Source organism: Athene noctua, chromosome 3 (genome assembly GCF_965140245.1).
Source record: "Athene noctua chromosome 3, bAthNoc1.hap1.1, whole genome shotgun sequence".
In the NCBI taxonomy this organism is placed as follows: Eukaryota; Metazoa; Chordata; class Aves; order Strigiformes; family Strigidae; genus Athene; species Athene noctua.
The window spans coordinates 47,462,472-47,484,086 of NC_134039.1; the positions used below are offsets into that span (position 1 = coordinate 47,462,472).

General features: G+C 39.1%; 1 protein-coding gene across 4 annotated transcripts in view; it reads left to right on the forward strand.

Annotated features, from left to right (window-relative positions):
* The window catches only part of PTPRR (protein tyrosine phosphatase receptor type R), a 156,823-nt gene that overhangs the window by 16,057 nt on the left and 119,151 nt on the right, over positions 1-21,615 (forward strand). The window contains exon 1 of one of the 4 annotated variants that reach the window (XM_074901514.1): positions 20,061-20,127. The exons of the other annotated variants lie outside the window; for them this stretch is intronic. Within the exon in view, the coding sequence (XP_074757615.1) occupies positions 20,077-20,127 (51 nt within the window). The 5' untranslated portion in view covers positions 20,061-20,076. Of the gene's footprint in view, positions 1-20,060; positions 20,128-21,615 lie in introns of those variants that run through there. 4 annotated transcript variants of the gene reach the window in all.

A 21,615-nucleotide genomic window follows, 5' to 3' on the forward strand; every position in this document is an offset into this window, starting at 1 on the left:
CCATGGTGAAGGTACCTGCTCTTTTTTCAGTAGCAAACATTATTTCGCCTCCAGTGAAGGTCAAACCTTTCTATTAGTTCAGGGAACCCAGAATATGCATGGCCCCTCATTTTTTCATTAAATTACACTGTTACCTATGTCCTGTTATTTTAGTAGAGCTTTACACGCTTTTGGAAACCCGCTTTTGAAGTCCTCAACTTGCAATGGAAGAATCCTGCAAAATGTTCTGGGTTTACCCTGATTTTAGCTGACTGGCTCTGTGCCTGCATTAAAAGCCAAATGAGGTAGATTTTCAACTGGCAGTCACATAATGTAGATTTAATAGATTTTTTTTTTTTAAGTTCTCATTAAATGACCTTGGTCTGAAGTTTTGCTACTGCATTTCTAGGATGGAGCTGCTGCTCTGAAGCCTTCTGTTCTGGCTGAGAACCATATGTGCTTTAAGGGGGGGCATAACAGCGTGAGGTAATCATGACATGAAAGCTGTTTGTTACTTGGGATCTTCAGCTATCTCTGGCTGTGGTGAAGGACAGTGTTTCTGGTTTGCTTTTGTTGTCACCCTTTCAGAAAAAGCCTTTGGGGAGGCATATGTTTTTAAAGCTGAGGTGCTGAGGGTCAGACAGCTCATTGCACTAATCCCATCTAAGAAATTCTGAAGGTGTCTTCCTCCGAAGGGCAGCTGTCCCACAGCAGGGTGGTTACCCTAATCCAAGCACAGCCCTGCTTCTTCCAGGTCTGTGCACTTCAGTGTTTTGTTTCTCCCTCTTGAATGTCACCTGAAGTAGATTGCAATATTAATGTAATTGTCAGGGGAGTCTGTTTTGTTTTGAATGTATGTATGTTGCTCCCTCTTTACTGTGAACTAGAACTTACTGCTTGTTGCTGCTTTTTATCATATAGGGCAAGTGACAACATTTGTTGTTTTGCCCTGGCTGACCCTTTTTGTTCCAGCCTTTGGCAATGTTGTTGGTTACTCAACTTGAAAGGGCAATTGCTAGTGTTAATGCTTCCTGTAATCCAGTTACATGAGTGGTGCACACTGTGATTTAGTATGAAAGCCAGCAATGGGGGTTATTTTTTAAAATAAATCAACAGTGTTGCGGCTCTGCAGAGGGGAGGAAACTGAATTCAATCTAATTTCAGTGATTTGAGGTCCATTTTCTTCATGATCAAGGTGGAGAGGTAGGGTGAATGGATGCCTAATGTAGAACTATTACAGGGTTACGTTTTGTGCTAAGGACTAGACCATCTGACAGGCAAAATGTTGCCAATGCACAGCAGAGAGCTATGAAGCCAAGAATTCTGCAGGTGTTGTGTCAAGTGATGTTTTGTGATTCTATCAATAAAGAACACACGTTAAGAAGTAATTTTACTGAATCTGGGAAATTGTAGTGCTTGTCTGCCTAAGTAAGGAAGAGGAGGGATTTATTTTTGGGGAGTGAGTTTTATATAAATGAAGGCTTTCCATCACCTTAGCCAGTATTAAGTTTCTGTCGATATTGTGTGTGTGTGTGTTCAGTGTACATTGTTGAGGGAAGTGAGCACATCCATAACTATATATGCTTTGGTGCTTACCCATATGTTCTGTTTAGCTGTCTCTTTTAATGACATGAGACCAACTCATCTGAAAAATGCTTGGTTAAGATATGGAATTACATAATCTGTTGTAATACTTGAGTTTTCTATTTGTATGGGTTTATTTTGGATCTCAGAAACGACACTTATCAAACATTTTAGAGAGTTAGTAGTGAAATAAACAAGTTCTCCAAATGTTTGTGTTTATTCCAAGTCTTCCCAATACTGAATGTGAGGACAACCAAGGTCAAGGCAGTACATGGAAAGTAGAAATAGTCTGTGGATAACCACTTATGATTAAAAATGTTGCTGTCTAACACTCGCTAAAAAACCCTAACATACATATATATAGTTAGGGCTGAACTTGAGAGAAAAGCAGAAGGACTTATAAAGGTTACAGCTCAGACTGGGTCTAAACTATCACCTCATGGAGGTGCTAAATATCATCCCTTGTGACTTGATATAGTTTGGTCTGCCCAGAACCTTGCTCAGGCACACAAGTGTGTTGTACTAAGATTGGACCAAGCTCCTCAGATGTTTGTTGGTTGGTTTTTTTTTCACTTGTGTCCTGTGAAGTGTTTCAGAAATATAAAGGTAAGAAACTTGCTCAATGTATCAAGATTTTCCCTTTCACACTTCACTCACTATACACATTCTTATACAAATATGAAAATCTCTCTTTGTTGCTTAGAAAGGCCACAGCACTGTACAGTAACCTAAAATTCAGTGCCTCTCTTTAGTTTTGATTGGTTTACATGAGTGTTACCGAACTGAATTGATTGGCATTTCTCTCAGCTAATGTCAATAGGATATAAGATTCACAGGTAGCCGCACAGATATTCTCTTTGCCTTTTCCATGGTATTTTGAGTGAGGCTGAAGGCATCAGAGCTATCGCTCTGCCATACTATTACATCTGTTTTGTCACCAGTGGTTGAATCATCTATCTTCAAGCACACCGAAGAGCACAAGGAAGACCTTCAGGTGCTAGTGCCTTGAGAGGATTCAGTAGAAGAGTAAATCCCATGAATGTGTGTATCGATATGTAGATATCCACAGGTGAACTAGCTATTCAAGCTTCAGTATAGGCAGTGGAAATCTATCCTATTGGTAGTCTATTAAGGTATCTAGCACTTTTCTAATTATTATTATTATTATTATAGGTCAGGGACCATATTCAGTAGTCAGACTGGATGTGATTATCCTGTTCTGACCTAGGCCATTTCCACATCAGTTTTGTCACTGGCAGAGAAAAGTACCAGATGGATTTAGTCTACTAGTAGAACATAGTCTTGTTGTCTGCTCCTGGCTGATCTGAGTATCTACCTAATCCCAAATGACTGTAAGGACAGGATTTCTATCAATAATAGTGGGTGTGTAAGCACCAACTGCACACTGACTGCTTACATATTTATATACATTCATACATACAGACATGTACAGTATCAAGTCTTAGAACTCATCTACCTTATTTGTTCCTATATTTGTTATTCCTACCACTTTTTTTCTGCTGGAAATGTCTATTTTTCTAATTCTTTATTCTTTCTGTGAAGCCATGTCTTCCACGTGGAAAGTCATCTCTTAAGTTCCTCTAGTAACACAATGTCCTACTCTCTCCTCCTTCATGTATCCACTGAAAACTTACTTTTGATGCAAGACTTGCTTCCTCCTTTTAAAGATTAGCCAAACAAAGAGAACCAGACTACAAAATATCCTTTCTTCTGAACACTGAAATTGCCTCTGTCTGGCTTTGTTGGAGTGCCATAAGAAGAACTGTATGAGGAGAACTTGATAAATAGGTGGGGGCATCCAATCCTTCCAATCATTTTCAGTCCAAAAAAATGTTTTTCCTATAGGTAGATTTTTATGGAGACATTTAATATAGTTTTTTATCTCCATAAAAATGGAAAAATGTCTGTGGAATTTCCTTTTTACTTTTCATTAAATGAAAAATGCATGTTTCTTCTCACTGGTATTTTGGTAATATAAGATTCCCTCTTTTTCAAGGCCAAGTCATAGAGTGTCGGGGTAGGCAATGGGTCTGCTGAACGCCTGACAGAGCAGATGGAGTTCGACCTTAGCCAGATCGTCCCGTACCCGTGGGAAGCCTGCATGCAGGAGGGCATACCACAGATAAGGAGTAAGGACAGTGAACATCTGCTGCAAGAAACATGAAACTGTTGACCACAGATAAGGAACTATGTGAATTATGTTTAGAAGTAAAACTTTAAGAAAGCTATCCAATCATGTACCGTTGTGATGGGTTTAGCCAATTATGTTAGAGCTTGCAGTAGCTGTAAAAGATATATAAAGTATATAAAAAACAATAAAGGGTTCCACTTCTTCTGCTTCTAACTTGATTATTGATTGTCGCTTGACTGTCTCTACCGCGACAATAGAGTTTTACTGAATGAGAAGAGTAGGATACAGAGAGCTCTTTGAGTCACAGCACCAAGCTGCGTGTGATCTTTCTGCCTACCAAAAGGTAAATGGCCTTCTGAGAATCCCAATAAGAGAAGATGCTCTGATAATGTGTTTTCACTAATAACCTCTTCCAGCTTTCCCCAGTTGTCCACTCTACTGACTGACTGTTTTTCCATAATCTATTGCTACTCTTTTCCCTGATATTGAATACCTTGCCTTGATAGAAGATAAAGTCTCTTCCTTTTTTAAGTTTTTTTTTTTTTGTTGTTAGGAACTCTTCTGTCTTTCAAATATTATGGCAGCCTTTGTCGGCACAGCATCCACTCCATTAACTGGCACTGTAAGGCCATGGTGATCAATCTGTAAAGTTATATTTAAATGTTTCTGTCTCAGTCTGATAAAAATGCATAGAAGTCTGTGAGAAACTTTGATAGCTGAGAATGATCCATTAGACCAGAAATTTAGGATTGCTTTCAGCCCACCACAAACCAGAAGTCATCATCTGGAAGGGAAGAGAGGGGTGAGGAATGGATAAGGCTGGGGATGTTCTTACAACAGAAATGGTTTGGTTTTGCTCAGGCACTGTCTACCATCCATCATGTGTAGTGTGATACATTATACTGCAGTTAGTTTGGGAGTTATTCAAAATGGTGATTTCTTCCTATTACACCCTGTACAGAAATGTCCTAATTTTCACTGGGATAAATGTAAATGTATGTATATGTGGATCTATAGCTAGATGTAGTTATACTATACTGTAATAATAGAAGTGACAAAGTAACTGCTTTTTGAATATTGTATGAACCTGGGGTCTCAGCCTCAAGTGTATCAGATCCAGACTCCTAAGGCCATTTACCTTCTTGTGCGCAACAGCTTGGTGCTGCTGAGTTGGAGGGCTCTCTGTATCCTACTCTTCCCATTCAGTATAAGTACTTTAAGCTCTCTCCCTCTGTAGGCCTTGTGAAGAGGTGGTCAAAATACTTTTGGAAGTATATTAAGCTATGAAATGTGGTGAGGATAAGGCAAAAGATATGTTATGATTGAGAACAAGTAGTCCATGAAGTGGCAGGTCAACCAGTGGTGGGGCAAACAGCCAAGCTAACTGTCTGTGAAACGCAACAAAAAGTCAGATGTCACTTTGTCAGTTAACATCTGTTATTGTGAGCCTAAGAGAGGAATTGGCACTGGGCCAAGCAGAGGAGGCATAAATAGAAAATCATGTCTCTGCAGTGACTTCTCCAAGGAGCTTTCTGAGAAGTAAGATCTCAAAATCCAGTAAGGGATCAGCTGTGTCCCTCTCCATTTCCAGGTTATGTGTTTGTCTGGTGCTTGGAACAACAGAAGACAAGTGCCATGCTGATAGTGCTCTTTTAAGACCTTTATAATTACAGTGCTGGGTTGTTAACAAGCTCTGAATGTTAGTCACACATTACAAAAGTGGACAATATCAGTCAGTACCCTTGGTGTGATTGTTATAATCACTCTTGTGTCCTTTTACACTTCACAACATCACCCCAGACATCAGGTCTTCAAAGTATTTGGCTCAAGTCCACCTTGTAATAAGAGATTGATGCTCACCGTTATCTTATTCCTTTCTTAAGTAATTATACTAGACATAACATATCTGCAGCAAGCCTTGCAAATAGACCTAGTAGCCTGCAGCTCTGTCATTCTGCATTTTGTTTGCACAACAGAAATCTAGAGTCTGCATTAGCTGGCCTCATTTGCTTTCTGCTTCCTTCTGTGAGCTTCAGCAGGGGTAATTGCATGCTGAACCATTATCATGCTATTGTGTTTGCTGTCAGTCTTTGTGGAAAACAGGAAAGATTGCATTAGGTTGTAACAAGCACTAAAATCTCCTTAACGCACTTCTTTTGTCATCTGACTTGCAAAATATTAAAAAAATATTAGTGTGATATTCAGCAGTCCAGTGCTTCAATTGATTAGCTTACTGCTGGCAACTGTGGGGTTATTTTCTGTAATATTCAGTGGGATGCTAAACTTGCACAAAAGCTAGTCATACCTTTCACAAATTGCCCATATCCTCTCTGGTCACACAGTTTTATTTTTCCTGCATTTTTTAGGGAAGGGAAGGTGTTTCTTGAAGTCATTTAGTCTTTGTAAGCTGCACAGTTTAAATGTAAACTGGATTTCAGAGCAGGCATGTTATATGTTTTTAAGCTAAAGCCTAAAGTTTAATTGACAGCACTGTGCAGTTAATCTGTAATAAGGTGTCAGCTGTTCCATACTTCTTCTTTCAGCTGTATATTTCTATAACTGATCAGTCCCAGCTATAAAGTAGATAATTGTGTGTAGCAGAACAGAATCTATGTTTCTCCATTCTTCAAATTTTTCGGTTTTGTCCTCCAGGAAAATATTTATCAATTTATTTTTTTTTCAAAACAGAGATTTTTCATGAAATTGGATTGAATTCAGACAGAATTGCAGCCAAATCAAAGATCTTCACTTTTGCTTAAGCATTTTCAAGATATTTAGGAGGTGCAGGTGGAACTCAAATGTGAGAGAAAGTCTATATACCCAAATGTGGGAGACCTGGCTCAAAGCCTTGCTCTAAAGGAGGTAGAGGAGAAAACTAACCTGAGTCTTATTTCACATGATCTAGTCACTGAGCTAAAGGGTACAGGGTACCACTTACCTCATACTCACAGATGAAATTATTTGTTTGACACAGAACACGTCACTTCAGTCAAATGAAAATTTGGAAAAGTATTGATCTTGGCCTGATCCAATACAAATTTCTTGTATGTGTTTTGATTTGGTCTCCAACAAAGGGAAAAAACTTACAAACAAACAAGCCCCCCTGCTGCCTCTTTCTTATTTACATGCCCTCATTTATTCCTCTGATTGAAATAGGCTTCTGTACCATTTCTGTGCCATGCTGTACTGAGTTCCAGGAGAAAAGACCCAGAGTTTTAGACACCAGTGGATTTTCCATCCCGGCTCTTTGTTTACCTTCTTTATGACAATGCCCAAACTACACTTTGGGTGTTTCAGTGTTCAGCTTTGGAGGCACTCCTTACTTCTTGGATCTACACTGACTCTGTTACACTGAACAGTACAGAGAGGCTCATATTTCAGCAGGAGTTTAGGAGATTGGTATACTGCTATCTGTTCTGTTTTCCTTTTACAAGTGAGCTGAAACCTGTTACTGCCTAAATTTGACTAAGGAAAGGGAGAAGTTTCTTGGCACGCAGACTTCCAGGGAACATCACTGAAATCACACATACTTGAGGTCCAAAATCATAAATGAACAAAATAGCCCTACTGGGGTCATGAGACCCACCAGCAAACGAATCAGTGACTACTTCCCACAATAAATCTATGTGTTGTGTAATGTTCAGGAACAAAGGCTGAAGAAGCACTGGGGTTTTTTTCAGTTCTTTTAGCGCCCTCAGAGACCTATCTTTGTGAAAACCTAAGACCCCTACAGTAACATTTAAAAGGCAGATAAAGGGCACTCAGATAGAAAGACATCAAGACAGCATGTTTCCTTATCAGTCAATGTTTTGTTGGATCTGGCAGTTCAGCCTCTGGAATAATCCTTTTGGTTCTTCACTTCTCAAATTGTTGTTAGGAAAAGTGACAACTTCTATAAAATTCCTCAATAGATGGCTCGTAATGTATTATTGTATATAACCCCTTAAACTAAGCCCTATAAAAATTGGTTTTGAAAAAGAAAAATAATGTCTTTTTGGTATCATCCCTGCATTAATTTGTGATATTTTTAAAACACAGTGACATTTTGAATCAGACAAACATCATTAGGGAGCAGAAGATGATCTTTTGGACCCACATTTTAAAATGCTCCATAGATCAAGTATTAGTGCACTTAGCTATGTCTTTTGCAAAAATAATAAATATTTAATTCTGAAATGAAATGCACAGGCTGGGAGGATACTGGAGTTTGAAAGTGACTGCATAGCTGTTGACTGAATGATGTTTTTTCAGTCACCTCAGTATTGAAATGGTACATGCAAAGGGGAATAACCCAAGGAGGTAAGCAGAGAGGTACAAAGTCTCTGTCTGACTGTTGTTGTTACTAAAAGCATTTAATGTTTTGCTGTCCTTCCTTTGAAGGTCAGTCATGACTGACAATTTGTAATGGAGCTAATTCTTACTGGTCTCTGCAGCACAATAAACTAGCGGAAAATACATTTATTGGATACATTGCTTTGAATCAAGAATATGGTAGTAGCATCATGAAAAGCGGGGGGGGGTACATATCAAGACTGCCATTAGCATTGAATAGTGAAGGAAAGTGGTGGACTGCATATGTTATACCTATGTTTATCTAAACATGAATTGAAACAGATTTACATTTCAGACTCCATTAGCTGTTGGAGAATAATAGTGGAATGTCTGCTTTGTACAGATTTGGCTGAGGATATGCATTCTCCTTGGGAATGGTCATTGTGTAACAAACTAGCACAGAAATCAATGACAATATAAATCAAGTTTTTTACATTTACAATATGCTAAAGTAAATTTTTCTTGATTTACACAATGTCATTTATTGAATTTAATTTCACGGTTTTGCCCGTTTTTCTGTTGGTGTTTTTAGAACAAGAGGTTATCTTTTTGCCGGTACTAATTGTACTAGTAACCTTGTTTTCTTTTTGAAAACACACTGAAAGAAATAAGGATCACTTCTGGTGCAGTCCTGTGCTGTTCTGGCAACACACAGCTTTCTGCACTGTTTAGCCAAATTGTTGCTGATATGCTTTCTTCATGGAACCCATAATGTATTGTCTAATTAAGAACACAGCTCTGGAGGTTAACCTTTACAAACAGATATGATATTTCAATTTCATGTAATAAAAATTATTTCATAACGGTTTAATTTCAGGTACTGTACCATGTAGTTCTATAGTAGTGCAGTCTTCTGAGCTGACAGATCATTGAAAAACAAATGTTTTGGGTGAGTAGAAGAATGGCCTTAAATACTGGGCACTTAGAGCCTTTTTTTTCTTTAGGAAAAGTAAAGCTAGTATAAGATCTATATTGCTTGTCTTAAGGTGATGATGAAAAATAAGCATGAAGCAGACATTGTCCCCAAAACCCCTCTCATAGGCTTTCTCTAGAATAGTACTACAGAATGCTGTGGCTCTGCCTCATTTGTCACAGTAAAAGTTTATACAGGCAATAGAAATTAACTTGAAAATTAAAAATACTCAGTTCCTTTCCTCTACTCTTTTCTGTTTAAACTATAGCTACAATAGTTAAAGACCTCTCCCCTTTTTCCATTGCCTACTATGACATAAACTTCGTTTTAAGTGTTTCTAGGTTGACCCTGGTAGAACTACTCTGTTAAAGGATGGCTGGGGTAGGAGGAGGGAAGGTGATTATTACCTGTAGGAACACCTCTCTGGCATGCTGTACTTTTGTGGTTAGAACAAGAGACTATTGACTGGAGTTGGAAGAACAAAGAAAAATAAACTGCAAATTTAAAAGACCAATCAGATAATGAAATAGCAAGAAAGCTATTGAATGTTGATCAAGAAAAATATTTTTAAAACTCAACAACTGACCCCTCTAGAAATAGATAATAAGGCAATAATTAAATAATTTGAAATCCATGCGCTAAATCAAAAATTTGATTGTAGCTTTAATTTTTAAATATGCTTCCTAAGAATCTGCCTGAAAATTGATATAACCTTTAATAAAATAACTGTAATGTGAGGCTTTCAGCAATGAATGAATTAGAAAACCATATGGATGCCTTAAGTAGAATAATAAATGTACCATACACAAAAGTAGGACATCCATAAATCATTTATGATGTCCCTTCTCATCAGTTCTTGGCTCTTTGAGTCTTAATTGAAAGCCAGGGAGGCTGGATATTAGAAAAACTAGATTTGTTAGTTTGATAACAGACAACTTTCATTAAAGCATTAATTAATTTTAGAAGGCTGAGGGCCTGATACATTAAAAATACTTGCAGAGCTACTACTTTAGTCATGGTTTTTTTCTATTTTAATTACTGTCTTCCTCTGGTCAATGAGTTATTCGTGTTCTACTTTAACTTGCTCAGCAAGCATGATGGGATACCATTGTGTTTGTAGAATTATTCTCTTGCCCAAACAATTCCAAATGCTTCAAATGTCCACTTGGTACAGTAACAAAAGTAAGATGGCTATTCTTACAGTAACTGTGAGTGAGCTTATTTCCTCTTTCAAAGGCAGATATTTCGAGGACCTGTGTTCATTCTATGCATAGTCCATTATGCCAGTAGAGACAAGAGAACACTGCAGAAAATACTTCTTTTTTTTTTACTTTTTGCTTTTCTCATATTTAAACATACTAATTAAAACTCCATTTTTATTAACTTTAATAGTTTTCTTCCTGGAATCTAAACATTAATGAGATGGCCAAAATAAACCATTTGCATCTTTCTTATAAGAGCACAACATATATACTGAAATTAATGTGAGACTTAAACTACAAGCTTACTCTGTCAAAGAAGTGCATGTCTATGCCAAAATGATCAGAGCTGCTTTAACAAAATACTTTAAGACAATTTTAAACAAATAACTCGATTTACAGTACTGGTTCTAAAAATATAAAAGATTTAGTCTGACAGTAATATTACTCAGTATGAATAGCACATCTCTGTGGTGGTGATATACTAAGAAAAAGTGGAGATAGGCAGCTTATTTTCAAGGATCGTATGTATTTGTGTCCAGGTATTAAGAATAGGATGGTTTTATAATTAATTCTCCATTATTCAAAGTGAGTGACTAGGATGTTTAGATAATTAAAAAAACCCTGATAATGTAATGTAATAACAGTGAGGTCATGATGTAGATATACTGGGCACAGATTTAACTCACATATATCAGAGCTTGCTGTCCAAGGCCTAGCATCAATGCACAGAGCTGGTCATCTCTAACCAAAAAGCTCCTTGGAGTCCTAGTGCTGGGGAATGTGTTGCAGAACATTAGGTGCATCAATATCAATGCTGGGTTATGGTATCCTCCTGACTGAGCTACCACTGCTTAAGGGCAGCTTTGTGGTGCATCCACATTTATGTGCCATTAAATTGAAATCCATGATCACTGACTGTGTTTCTACGCCAGGGAACGTCTTTCTAGACCAGACTCAGATGTTCCCAACTGTCCTATGCACAGTCAAAGCCTTTCTGTTTTCTCCTGTAATGCTACCAGTTTGTTTGGCTGGGCAGCCAGGTGTGTTCAATGGTTGGCAGTGCTTTCTCTTGGCCCACATCAAATTCACTTTTGCTTTCTACCATTACCTTTCAACGGACTGTAAAAGTGACTTGGCTTGCAGCTGTAGGCTTTCCTAAGGGCTAGCCAAAATTTCCTTGCACGTCCTGTTTGACTCACGGGCTGCTAGTTGACCAGTCTTCATCTGTTATGAGCACAGCCCTATAAATTCTTTTCATTAAAGGAAAGAAACTTTTAACAAAAAAATTCAGTGCTTTTGGCATGTTGCATATTCATCTCTTTTGATCAATCACTGAAGAAATTAAATATTTCAGAAATACATATCTGCTCCTTGAAAGGACTGTTCAGTCACTGTGGTCTCATTAACATCTTGTGTGTTGCCGGTCCCAGTGATCCAGCCTTTGCCAAACAGTTGTATAAGTTTGGCAAAGGCTGCTAGTTTTTCTTTGTCTTGATGTTATAACCCTCTCCATCTGTTGCTCTACTGTTGTTGATCTTTGCTCTCTTGGCCATGTTAGTACTATTGTAGTTTCTTCAGTTGGAATAGAAAGGCGTAGTCTATAGTCCTTGGCTCCAATATGTAGTAATTTTTTTTTTTTTTTTTTTTGGCTTGTCTACTTTAACATATAAGCTACATCTTTGCTTTCTTAAATCTTATTCTGCCTTGGAGGCTGACTGGCTCTGCCTCTGTCTTTGCCTTTCTTTTTCTTTCCCTTGTCTCTAATTGTGGACTTCTTTCAAAATCACTTTGAGGCTGATGAAATACAAAAATACCTTTGTTTTGATATCACATCAGCTGCCAACTAGCTAACAGCTTACTAGTTATAGAGTGGATCACACATTCCTTGTAGCAAATGAGCTGTACAGGAGGCTGATCAAGAACCACTGAAATGAAGTCTTCTGAGTCAAAAAGTCAAGGCAGAGATATCTCGAAAATGAAGTTCCCCTTTAAAGAATTTTGAGATTTGAGGTAAATTTTTGAGGTAAAAAAATTTAACTGGGCTAAAATGAAACTATTTAGACCCTTTAATTGGGATGTAAAGAGGAAATGAGTCATGCTTCACAAAATGGCCAAGATCCCAGAGCTCAAGGCATAGAGCTATAATGGATGCTTGGGTTCCAGTGCCTCTTTTGCCACGTCCTGGTAGAACTCAAGAGTCACAGGAATAAGTTAGTTAAATCATCCAAGTAATGTTATTTGGTAGTTTTGTTTACATTTTAGGATAAACCTGAGACAGGCTCACACAGGGAATGTCATCAGTTCACTTGAGATTGGTCTTGCCTTCAATACATGGGAGTTCCAGAAGGCCAAGTCTCTTTTAGACACTGAAATGCTTTGCTTCCCTTTCCAGATCAATTTTTATTTAATTATTTTGACTGAGTGGAATCTGTGGTGTTGGCAGAAAAGATTTGTCTGGAAGTCTAGTCACTCAATTAATCATGTGGCATATGGAGGACAAAGCAATAATTCTTTATTCTGAAGCATATATAGATCAGGAACTTGAACTGAGATCTCCCATAGCCAATATAAAGCTCTAACCGCAGATCTGTTGCTTGTTCTGCAGCAAATTGATCTTCAGGTATTCAGCATGTTGGCTTTTAGTGAGATTATAACCAATATATTATTTCTCAGCAGTATAAAATTCACAATTTTGAGAAGAAGTTCTGGGGACAGGAGCTGGAGGAAGAAGCTGTTCTTAGCTGTTCTCTTGCTAACAGCCTGTACAAAGGCAGTGTATCGGCACGAGTCTCAACACAGATTATCCTGGTAAGGTTATATTGAGTTCCTCATACAACCTAGATAGCAGGGAGTTTCTGCATTCTTGCTAGAGAAGAAAGTTGAAGGAAACATTATCAAGTAAAAATGCAGACAACTGTTTCTGTACAGGGAGATGTCCACATGCAGTCCATGTGCTTTATCTGATAAAGTGGGAAGGCAGAATTCGGTTTTCAGAGGCAGTACTAGACAGGGTGCATAAACAGAAAGGAATGAATAAAAGTGTGGTGAATCTAGCACACTCCATTATTCTCTGTTTGGAAAGATTACTTATTATCCATGGAAGCCTTTTAAAAATTCTCATGTGTAATCAGGAGTCATTTAGTTGAAATCATAATGTCAACTAGACAATCATTTTAGCCAAACTTGCGCTATATTACTTCTTCATTGTTCATTTTTTCCTGAATTATATTTTCTACTGAGACTTAAACTAATACTACTGATGTGAATTAATGTGAAATGAGAATAAGAATTCTAACTGCTTGATACATTTTATGTTGCCCAGTATAAAACTTGTATTTCTCTTCATTTAATCAGGCATGTAACGTAACGTAATGCTCTCAATCCCCTCATCATCCAGCCTGTATTTGTGCTTGGGATTGCCTTGACCCATGTGCAGGACCTTGCACTTGACCTTGTTGAACTTCATGATGTTTGCACGGGCCTACCCCTCAAGCCTGTTGAGGTCCCTCTGAATGATATCCATTCTCTCCAGCGTGTCAGCCACACCACACAGCTTGGTGGTGTTGGCAAACTTGCTGAGAGTGTACTCAATCCCACTGTCTTTGTTGCCATCAAAAATGTTAAACAGCACTGGTCCCAATACCAGCCCCTGAGGAACACCACTCATCACTGCTCTCCACTTTTGGATATCATGCTGTTGACCGCAACTCTCTGAGTGCAACCATCCAGCCAATTCCTTATCCACCAAATGGCCCATCTGTCAAATCCATGTCTCGCCAATTTAGAGACAAGGATGTCGTGTGGGACAGCTTTGCACAAGTCCAGGTAGATGATGTCAGTTGCTCTTCCCTTATCCACCAACGCTGTAACTCCATCATAGAAGGCCACCAAATTTGTCAGGCACAGTTTGCCCTCAGTGAAGCCATGTTGGCTGTCACCAATCACCTCCTTATTTTCTGTGTGCCCTAGTGCAGTTTCCAAGAGGATCTATTCCATGATCTCGCCAGGCACAGAGGTGGGACCAACTCAGGTCTTCCTTTTTTCCTTTTTAAAAATGGGGGTTATATTTCCTCTTTTCCAGTCAGTGGGAACTTAACTGGACTGACACAACTTGTCAAATATGATGGATATTGGCTTAGCCACCTCATCTGCCAGTTCTCTCAGGACCTGCGGATGTGTCTCATAAGGTCCCATGGACTTGTACACCTTCATGTTCCTTAGACAGTCTCAAACCTGATCTTCTACAGTGGTCAGTTCTTCATTCTCCCAGTCTCCGCCTTTGCCTTATGTGTCTTGGATGGTATCTTGGATGTGTGACACTTGGATGTGTTCTTGGATGAGTCATACTTGCTGGTGAAGACTGAGGCAAAAAAGTCCTTGAGTACCTCAGCCTTCTCCATATCCTGAGTGACCAAGTCTCCTGCTTCCTTCTGGAGAAAGCCCACATTTTCCCTAGTCTTCCTTTCAGCACCAATGTACCTACAGAAGCTTTTCTTGTTGCCCTTGGCAGCCCCAGACAGATTTAATTCCATCAGGAATTTAGCTTTCTGAACCTGATCCCTGGCTGCTCAGACAGTTTCTCTATATACCTCCCAGCCTATCTGTCTGCACTTCCACCCTCTGCAGGCCTCCATTTTATGTTTGATCTTGTCCAGAAACTCCTTGTTCATTCATGCAGGTCTCCTGGCATTTTTACCTGACTTCCTTGCATCGCTCCTGAGCTTGGAGGAGGTGATCCTTGAATATTAGCCAGCTTTCTATGCCCCCTTTTCCCTTCAGGACTTTATCTCATAGGACTCTGCCAAGCAGATCCCTGAAAATACCTAAGTCTTCTCTCCTGAAGTCCAGCGTAGCAAGCTTGCTGCATGCCCTCCTCACTGCCCTAGGGATCTTGAACTCCACCATTTCATGGTCACTGCAGCCAAGGCTGCCCTTGAGCTTCACACTCCCCAGCAACCTCTCCTTGTTGGTGAGAACAAGGTCCAGCATAGCATCTCTCCTTTTTGTCTCATATCACTTGGAGGAGAAGTTATCACCAATGCATTCCAGGAACCTCCTGGATTGCTTATGCCCTGCTCTGTTATCCCTCCAACAGATACCAGGGTGGTTGAAGTTCCCCATGAAGACCAGGGCTTGTGAATGTGAGGCTGCTCCTATCTGTCTATAGACTGCCTCAACCATTTGGTCTTCCTAGTCAGGTGGCCTGTAGCAGACCCCCACTATAATGTCTCCTGTCCCTGCCTTCCCTTTAATCCTGACCCATAAGCTCTGGGTCGGCTCCTCATCCATCCCCAGGCAGAGCTCTGTACATTCCAGCTGGTCACAGACATAGAGGGCAACACTCCTGCCTGGCCTTCCTAAAGAGCCTGTATGCTTCCAGTCCAACACTCCAGTCATAGGAATCATCCCACCATGTCTCCATGATCCAAATAAGATTGTAGCCTTGCAGGTGTGCACACATCTCTAGCTCCTCTTGATTATTCCCCATGCTATGTGCATTTGCACAGAGGCCTTTAAGTTGGACCCCTAGTAAAGCTTACTGACTTAATTTTCATCTACTCCCTCTATGACTTTACTGTGTGCAAGTCGTGTAAATCCTTTAATCCTTTCCTCATCCAACCCTTGTCTTGTCTTTTGTTTTAACATGTGCTTGCGTTTCAGGCTGTGGTGGGGCAAATATCTAACCCAAAATCTTTTACAATAAATTCAAACTTGGAAAAATACTTTAAATAGCACATTCATCTTCTTTGATCATGCCCCCATATAGCTGCTGGAAGTGAAGCTCTTCTTTCCTCCTTAGAGTGCTGCATTGGTCTTCTGCGTACTTCTGCCTGTGCACTCATCCCTTCTTCTCACATCTTCTCATTCTTCTCATGCTCTACTCTTCTACTCTCCTTTTTGCATCTCTTCAGAGCTACCCCTCACCCCAGAATACTACCAGGGTCTTGGCTTGCCTTTGTTGTTAAGTCACCTTCACCTTTGTCTATCTTTTCCCCTCTGTCTTCTGCTCCTTCCTTTATTCTTGAAGCCTCAAATAATTTTACTGATCTGTTTTTCCTCTCCATTATTACATATTTCTTATCTCACACTTCTCTTTTTTTCCCTTGATAGTCTTCCCCTCTGCTGTGCACACTCCTTTTTTCACCAGGGCCCTGTTAAGGGATCTTAATCTTTTTCACCAGGGCCCTGTTAAGGGATCTGTTAACAGATCTCTGACAGTGTTATGGACATGCAGACATTTTCTTGAACTCTAATATGCATCTTTTCACCATATACTGTGACAGTATGGCAGGTGTTCTCAACTCTGGTTTTAGTTAGATGTTTTGGTCTGGGTTTTTTTATTATTATTTATTCATGGGAAATAATAAACGGTGGTTTACTGTCAGTAAATCTAAACCTATTTGCTTATATGCTCGTGTTAAGCTAGGAAAAACTAGCTAGAGAATATTCCTGCTCTTGGTATAAGGTTGCTTTGCTTTTGCAATGCTCCACAGACTTCTGGATTCCATGTGCTGTGGCGATTATTGTGAAGCATGTACACTGATGTACTTACAGACCTGGAATTAATTAATAATGTAAGTGATTTCTGAAAATGCCATTTCAACTTGGGACCGAAACATACTTTGAAGTCCAAGATTAAATTTTGCTATTTTTGATCAAGTGGTATAGAAAAAAAAATTATATTCACTTTGAAAAGGTTGATGTTTGCCTGGTTACTAAAAGAAACCAAATTAATGTCTGCTCAAAGACAATAAAAAATTTTCCCAGCTGAAGTGAATATTCATTTAAAATTAATTTATTGTAAGGTGTCCATGTCAACGGTCACTTAGCAATATAAAAATATGCGGTATTTTTTAAGTGTAGGCCATTGAATAGATTGAATTTGTACTCTGTGGAGTTTTGGAGGAAAATGTCTAGTGAAAATATGTCAAATAACAGTATCATCCACCAGATGTCCCTGTACTCTTAGGTGGTAATGAACAATATTCATTCAACTGTCTAATTGCTTTTATTAAAGGCAATTTACACACAGTGTATGCATTTCCCAAGTCTCTGTTAACCACTGTGTAATAAGATAATGAATAAATAGCAATTACATTAACAGCATTAGAGAGCTGTAGTTACAAAAATAAATTACAGGAACTCACTGCTAAGTTTCTACTTGCCATCTCAGTTTTGTGCTTTTCCTTATCTTGGGAAACAACCTGTCTTTATCATGCATTGCATGGTAAAAGTGAGAAATACCGATCTCTTACATTTTTAATTATATACATTTATATATAAAAATACAATTAGTCATATAAATATTACCAATCATTATGTTCTTACCTGCTTTATCTGTAAAAGACTCTAAGTTACAGAATAGTGAGTTGAAGTAATGTGGCTTTTGTGGAGATTTCTTTTAATTTTGGTAGCTATTGGAGCAGACTCTAGTCATGGTGCCTGCATTCCTGCAAGGTGTTTCATTTCTGTCAACTGCTCCATCAGCTTACCACACAGCATGCTCCAGCCAAATGCTCAGCTATCAGCCATCCATGCATGTTGAGGGGCTACAGCAGGACTATGCAGTATCTCTTTCTCCAGGGGGGACTTAGGCTACTGACCTGAAATCTGTAGATGACCATACCCATGGTGGGAACTGGGCAGGTCTGCCAAGATGTGTGCCCTTAAGCATCATAGCTGATTAGAAGATACAACCTGACTTTTTGGCAATGCCACGACACAGGCAGCACACCTTGTCCTCCTTTTCTCTGGGATGATCAAGCTGCCAGAAGAGCATCTGAATCCCTGGTGAGAACAAGGCTCTGGCATGATTAAGAGATCTCACCCCATGCCTTCACTCTGGCAGGTCTACATTGGTGGCCATCCTTGAAGAGAGAGCTGGCAAAAAGTGGTGACAGGCCACTTGGTCACAGGACCTATGTCCAAGCCCTCCTTTTGTTTTCTGTTCAGTGCTACCGTGGCATAGCCCAGGCTGGCGATGTGCAGTCCTGACAAGCTCTGCAGACCTTCTCTACCTGTCTGCTATTGCATATCTTGACAACTACTACACATGGCTGAGGCCCAGCTAACCACAGGGGCTGCCTGGCCTCCTGCCCATCTCTGCAGGGTGCTAGCACTGCTGACAGCTATCATGCTTGGGGATAAACACCCGCAGTCAGGGAGCAGCACTTTGCCTTGGAGTTGCCTCCTTTAGGGTACAAAGGAGGTACATCCCTTGGGGGTGACAGCGTGCCTAGTGCTCCCTGGGTCATTTTTTCCTCTCCTTTTTACTAGAAGGAGCTGGTGGATGATGAAAGGAATCAAAGAGGGCTTCTTGGGTAGGACTGTGTGGGAAGAGCACAAGATGTTTTTGTTAGCAGGGCCTAGGACAGACGCTAAGCAGGCCCAAGCACTCCTTGAAGTATTAACGTACCTAAGCTAATCTAAGGTGTCATGGTAGACCTTACTTTGGGCCTGAGGTATTCCTGCAAGAATCCTAACAAATGAGTGGGGACAAGCTACACGTTTACAGAGCCAAATCTTGTGTACCCGCTAAACAATACACGTATGGAAATCCCATCTTGAACAGGAGCCATCTCTTTATTCTCGTGTAGTCCTGTTTCATGGAATTATGCTGGTGCTGAATGCGCATTTGCAAGAATGCATCCTGAGTTTAGTCCTGATGAGTTCACTTAAAAGTGTGGACAGAATTGCAATTTTATAGTTGTAGTTGTGACTCTCCAGATGTTTCTGTGTTTGGAAATGTGTTGCTTGATTAGAATGTTTGGTTTTAATAAAGGTTTTATAACCAATCTGCTGCTTTTTAATCATAGTTACAAAGTTTTGCAAGATGCATAGCCTTGAAGATTTCTGTTGAATATGTATGAATTTATTTATAGGCATTTCTGTTATTTTCTGCCTTTTAAAAAAAATTAAATGGTACCTAAAAAATTCTTATTAAAACCAGGTAAATGTCCATTGCCCGTTAATAGTGCCCCCTGATAATGATGATAGAGTAAATGATAAAGTTGCTGTTGTTTTTCAATGTGTTTGTGATTGTCATTCAATATATGCCTGTGGATTTCCTGATCAGTGAGCAGTTATGTAAGTTTTCATACTAGATACATACATTGATTCATCAGTAGGAATTCTGTCTTAATAAGATGACTGCCTTCTGGTGTCTAAGCACTGTAAGCTTGATTAAGTAAGGGGAAATCAGTGGGAGCCAAAGGAGGCAGGAAGGGAGTCAGAAAGAACAAATTTCTTAACTAATTTGGAGAAAATAAGCTGCTTATGAAAGCAACAAACATCCTTATCTCTGTGGATGTGCTAAAAGTGTATCTTGTATTTATGTATGGTTTTTTTGTGTACGTATTTCAAAATGGTATATTGCATGGAAAGTTAAGTGTTTTCTTTTGACTTTTTGGTTGCAAAGTTTTCCGTTTCCACAAGGCATTATTGTCTCTCAAGACCAGCTATCCAAAAAAATAATAACAAAAGATGTTACTGCCATAGCCCAGTAAACAAAGCATGAAAGTTTATTTCAAGTCTGAGTATCAGAAAATGCTATTTAGATTTTTAAGTCCATAAATCAATACAAAAGTAATTTACTTTTTCTCCTTTCTTCTCCTAAATATGTTTATTTTTATTGAAATATTTTCAGTTTGTGATATACCATGATATTAACGTAAAGAAGCTTTCGGGAAGAAGGTTTAATGGAAGTAAAAGGTTTTATGTGCATTTTAGCCCAGCAGAGTGAACTGAATTTATTTCAGTCCACTGAGCTAACTATATAACTTAATCCTGTTATTTTATCTGCAGTTTCCTGGATTATCTCTAGCTCTTTAATCTCATAAAGTACCATGTTTATTAAACTGCTTTCATGGGCTAGAGAAAGGCATTGGCTGAACTTGCACAACTTTCTTATTTGGATGTGGGAATGTACACTGTCTACTGTAAAGGCAGTAATGAAGCCTGATTATGTAAGTACTTGTAATTTTTAAATAGATTTTGTGCTTAAACCTAGAAGGAATGGTATAAAATAGGTAAAGGTATAATAACCAAGTTGTAACTTAGCTCTATTTTAGCAATATGTTGCCAGTGCTGCAATAAAAGGGCTCTTTTCTGTAGCTACTTGAAAATGCTTATTACATCTTGTGCTTTTAATGAGCTAAATTTCAGTTTACAGACCAATCTAGCATTGATTAATTCTACAATGATGGTAGTTATGAAATATTACAATACTTGTGCTGATCTTCTATAAAGTATATAACATACAAACATGGTTGAGTTTTGGTCAGCAATGGCCTTTCTTTATAAAATTTCTTCCATAACACTCTTTTCAGAGGAGTTAAAATCCTCTTACTGTGACTTCTTAGAGTTGTGTTTACTGACAGTGAATGTAACACCTGTCTTTAATCTGGTAGAGCTTTATGAGGAGAGTTGCCAGTGGATTTTTGAAGTGAGGGAAAAATATAGACAGTGGAAGAATTGTTTTAAATACCTGTTAACCATATACATTTGGTTAACGGTAGTTTAAGTGCTACTGTAAAGTCAAAACATGGCTAGAAAAAATGTGGAGCAATTCAGCAATTCTGAGTGTTATCTATATGATGCCTGTACAATGGGAAAAAAGGTCTTGGATAATATACGATTATTTTTTAAATTCTTTTCTCTAATGCTTAGTGTACCTTCATGCCCATATATTTTTCTATTATCTTGGTGTGGATTACAGTATTTAGGAGTATGAAAAATACCTGTGCGTACTTTGGGCCTGCAGGTGTTTCTGTCCCAAATTCTAGACTCATCTAGTTTGTGTATCTGGGGATCCGTTCAAATGCTGCAGCATCTATTTGCCTGTGTCTTACTGAGGGAAGGTAGGCAAAGGTCCCATCCTATGGGCACTTGCTCAAACTGAATACACCTTAGATAAATAGCTGCACAGGACATGGTACTGTCCTCGTTTCTACTTGGGTGATAAAAGGCTCCGATTCACTGGTAGTTTCTGCCTAGACAGGACTGAGATCTCAGTACATGGGATAATGAAAGCTACAGGCCAGCAGTGAGTGCAGTATTGCAGCACAGCAGATGAACGAGGAACGTAGAAGGGACTGAATGAGCTCTGTTTGTTTATACATTGTCATTCTGAGTCTTATGACTAAAGTACGTAGTCTTGGAGCTCTCAGATTTTAGTGAGCATGGACAGATACCTTTTTTTATTTTGAATAGCTGTCAGGATTAAATCTGTGATTCCAGAATGCTTTCTGATAGCTGCAATACTTGCCATTGCTCAGTGTGGCACTGAGATCTGCCTGAGAGCTCCCTCCCAGACCACTAGAGCTGTCCAGAGAGCAACTGTCCTTCATTTCTTGTCTTGTCCTTTCTCTCTTCCCATAAGGGCACTCACGATATGCTGTTTTGAGGACAAATCTGATTTTCAGTGAACTAATCTGTTTACATTAGGCTTGGCT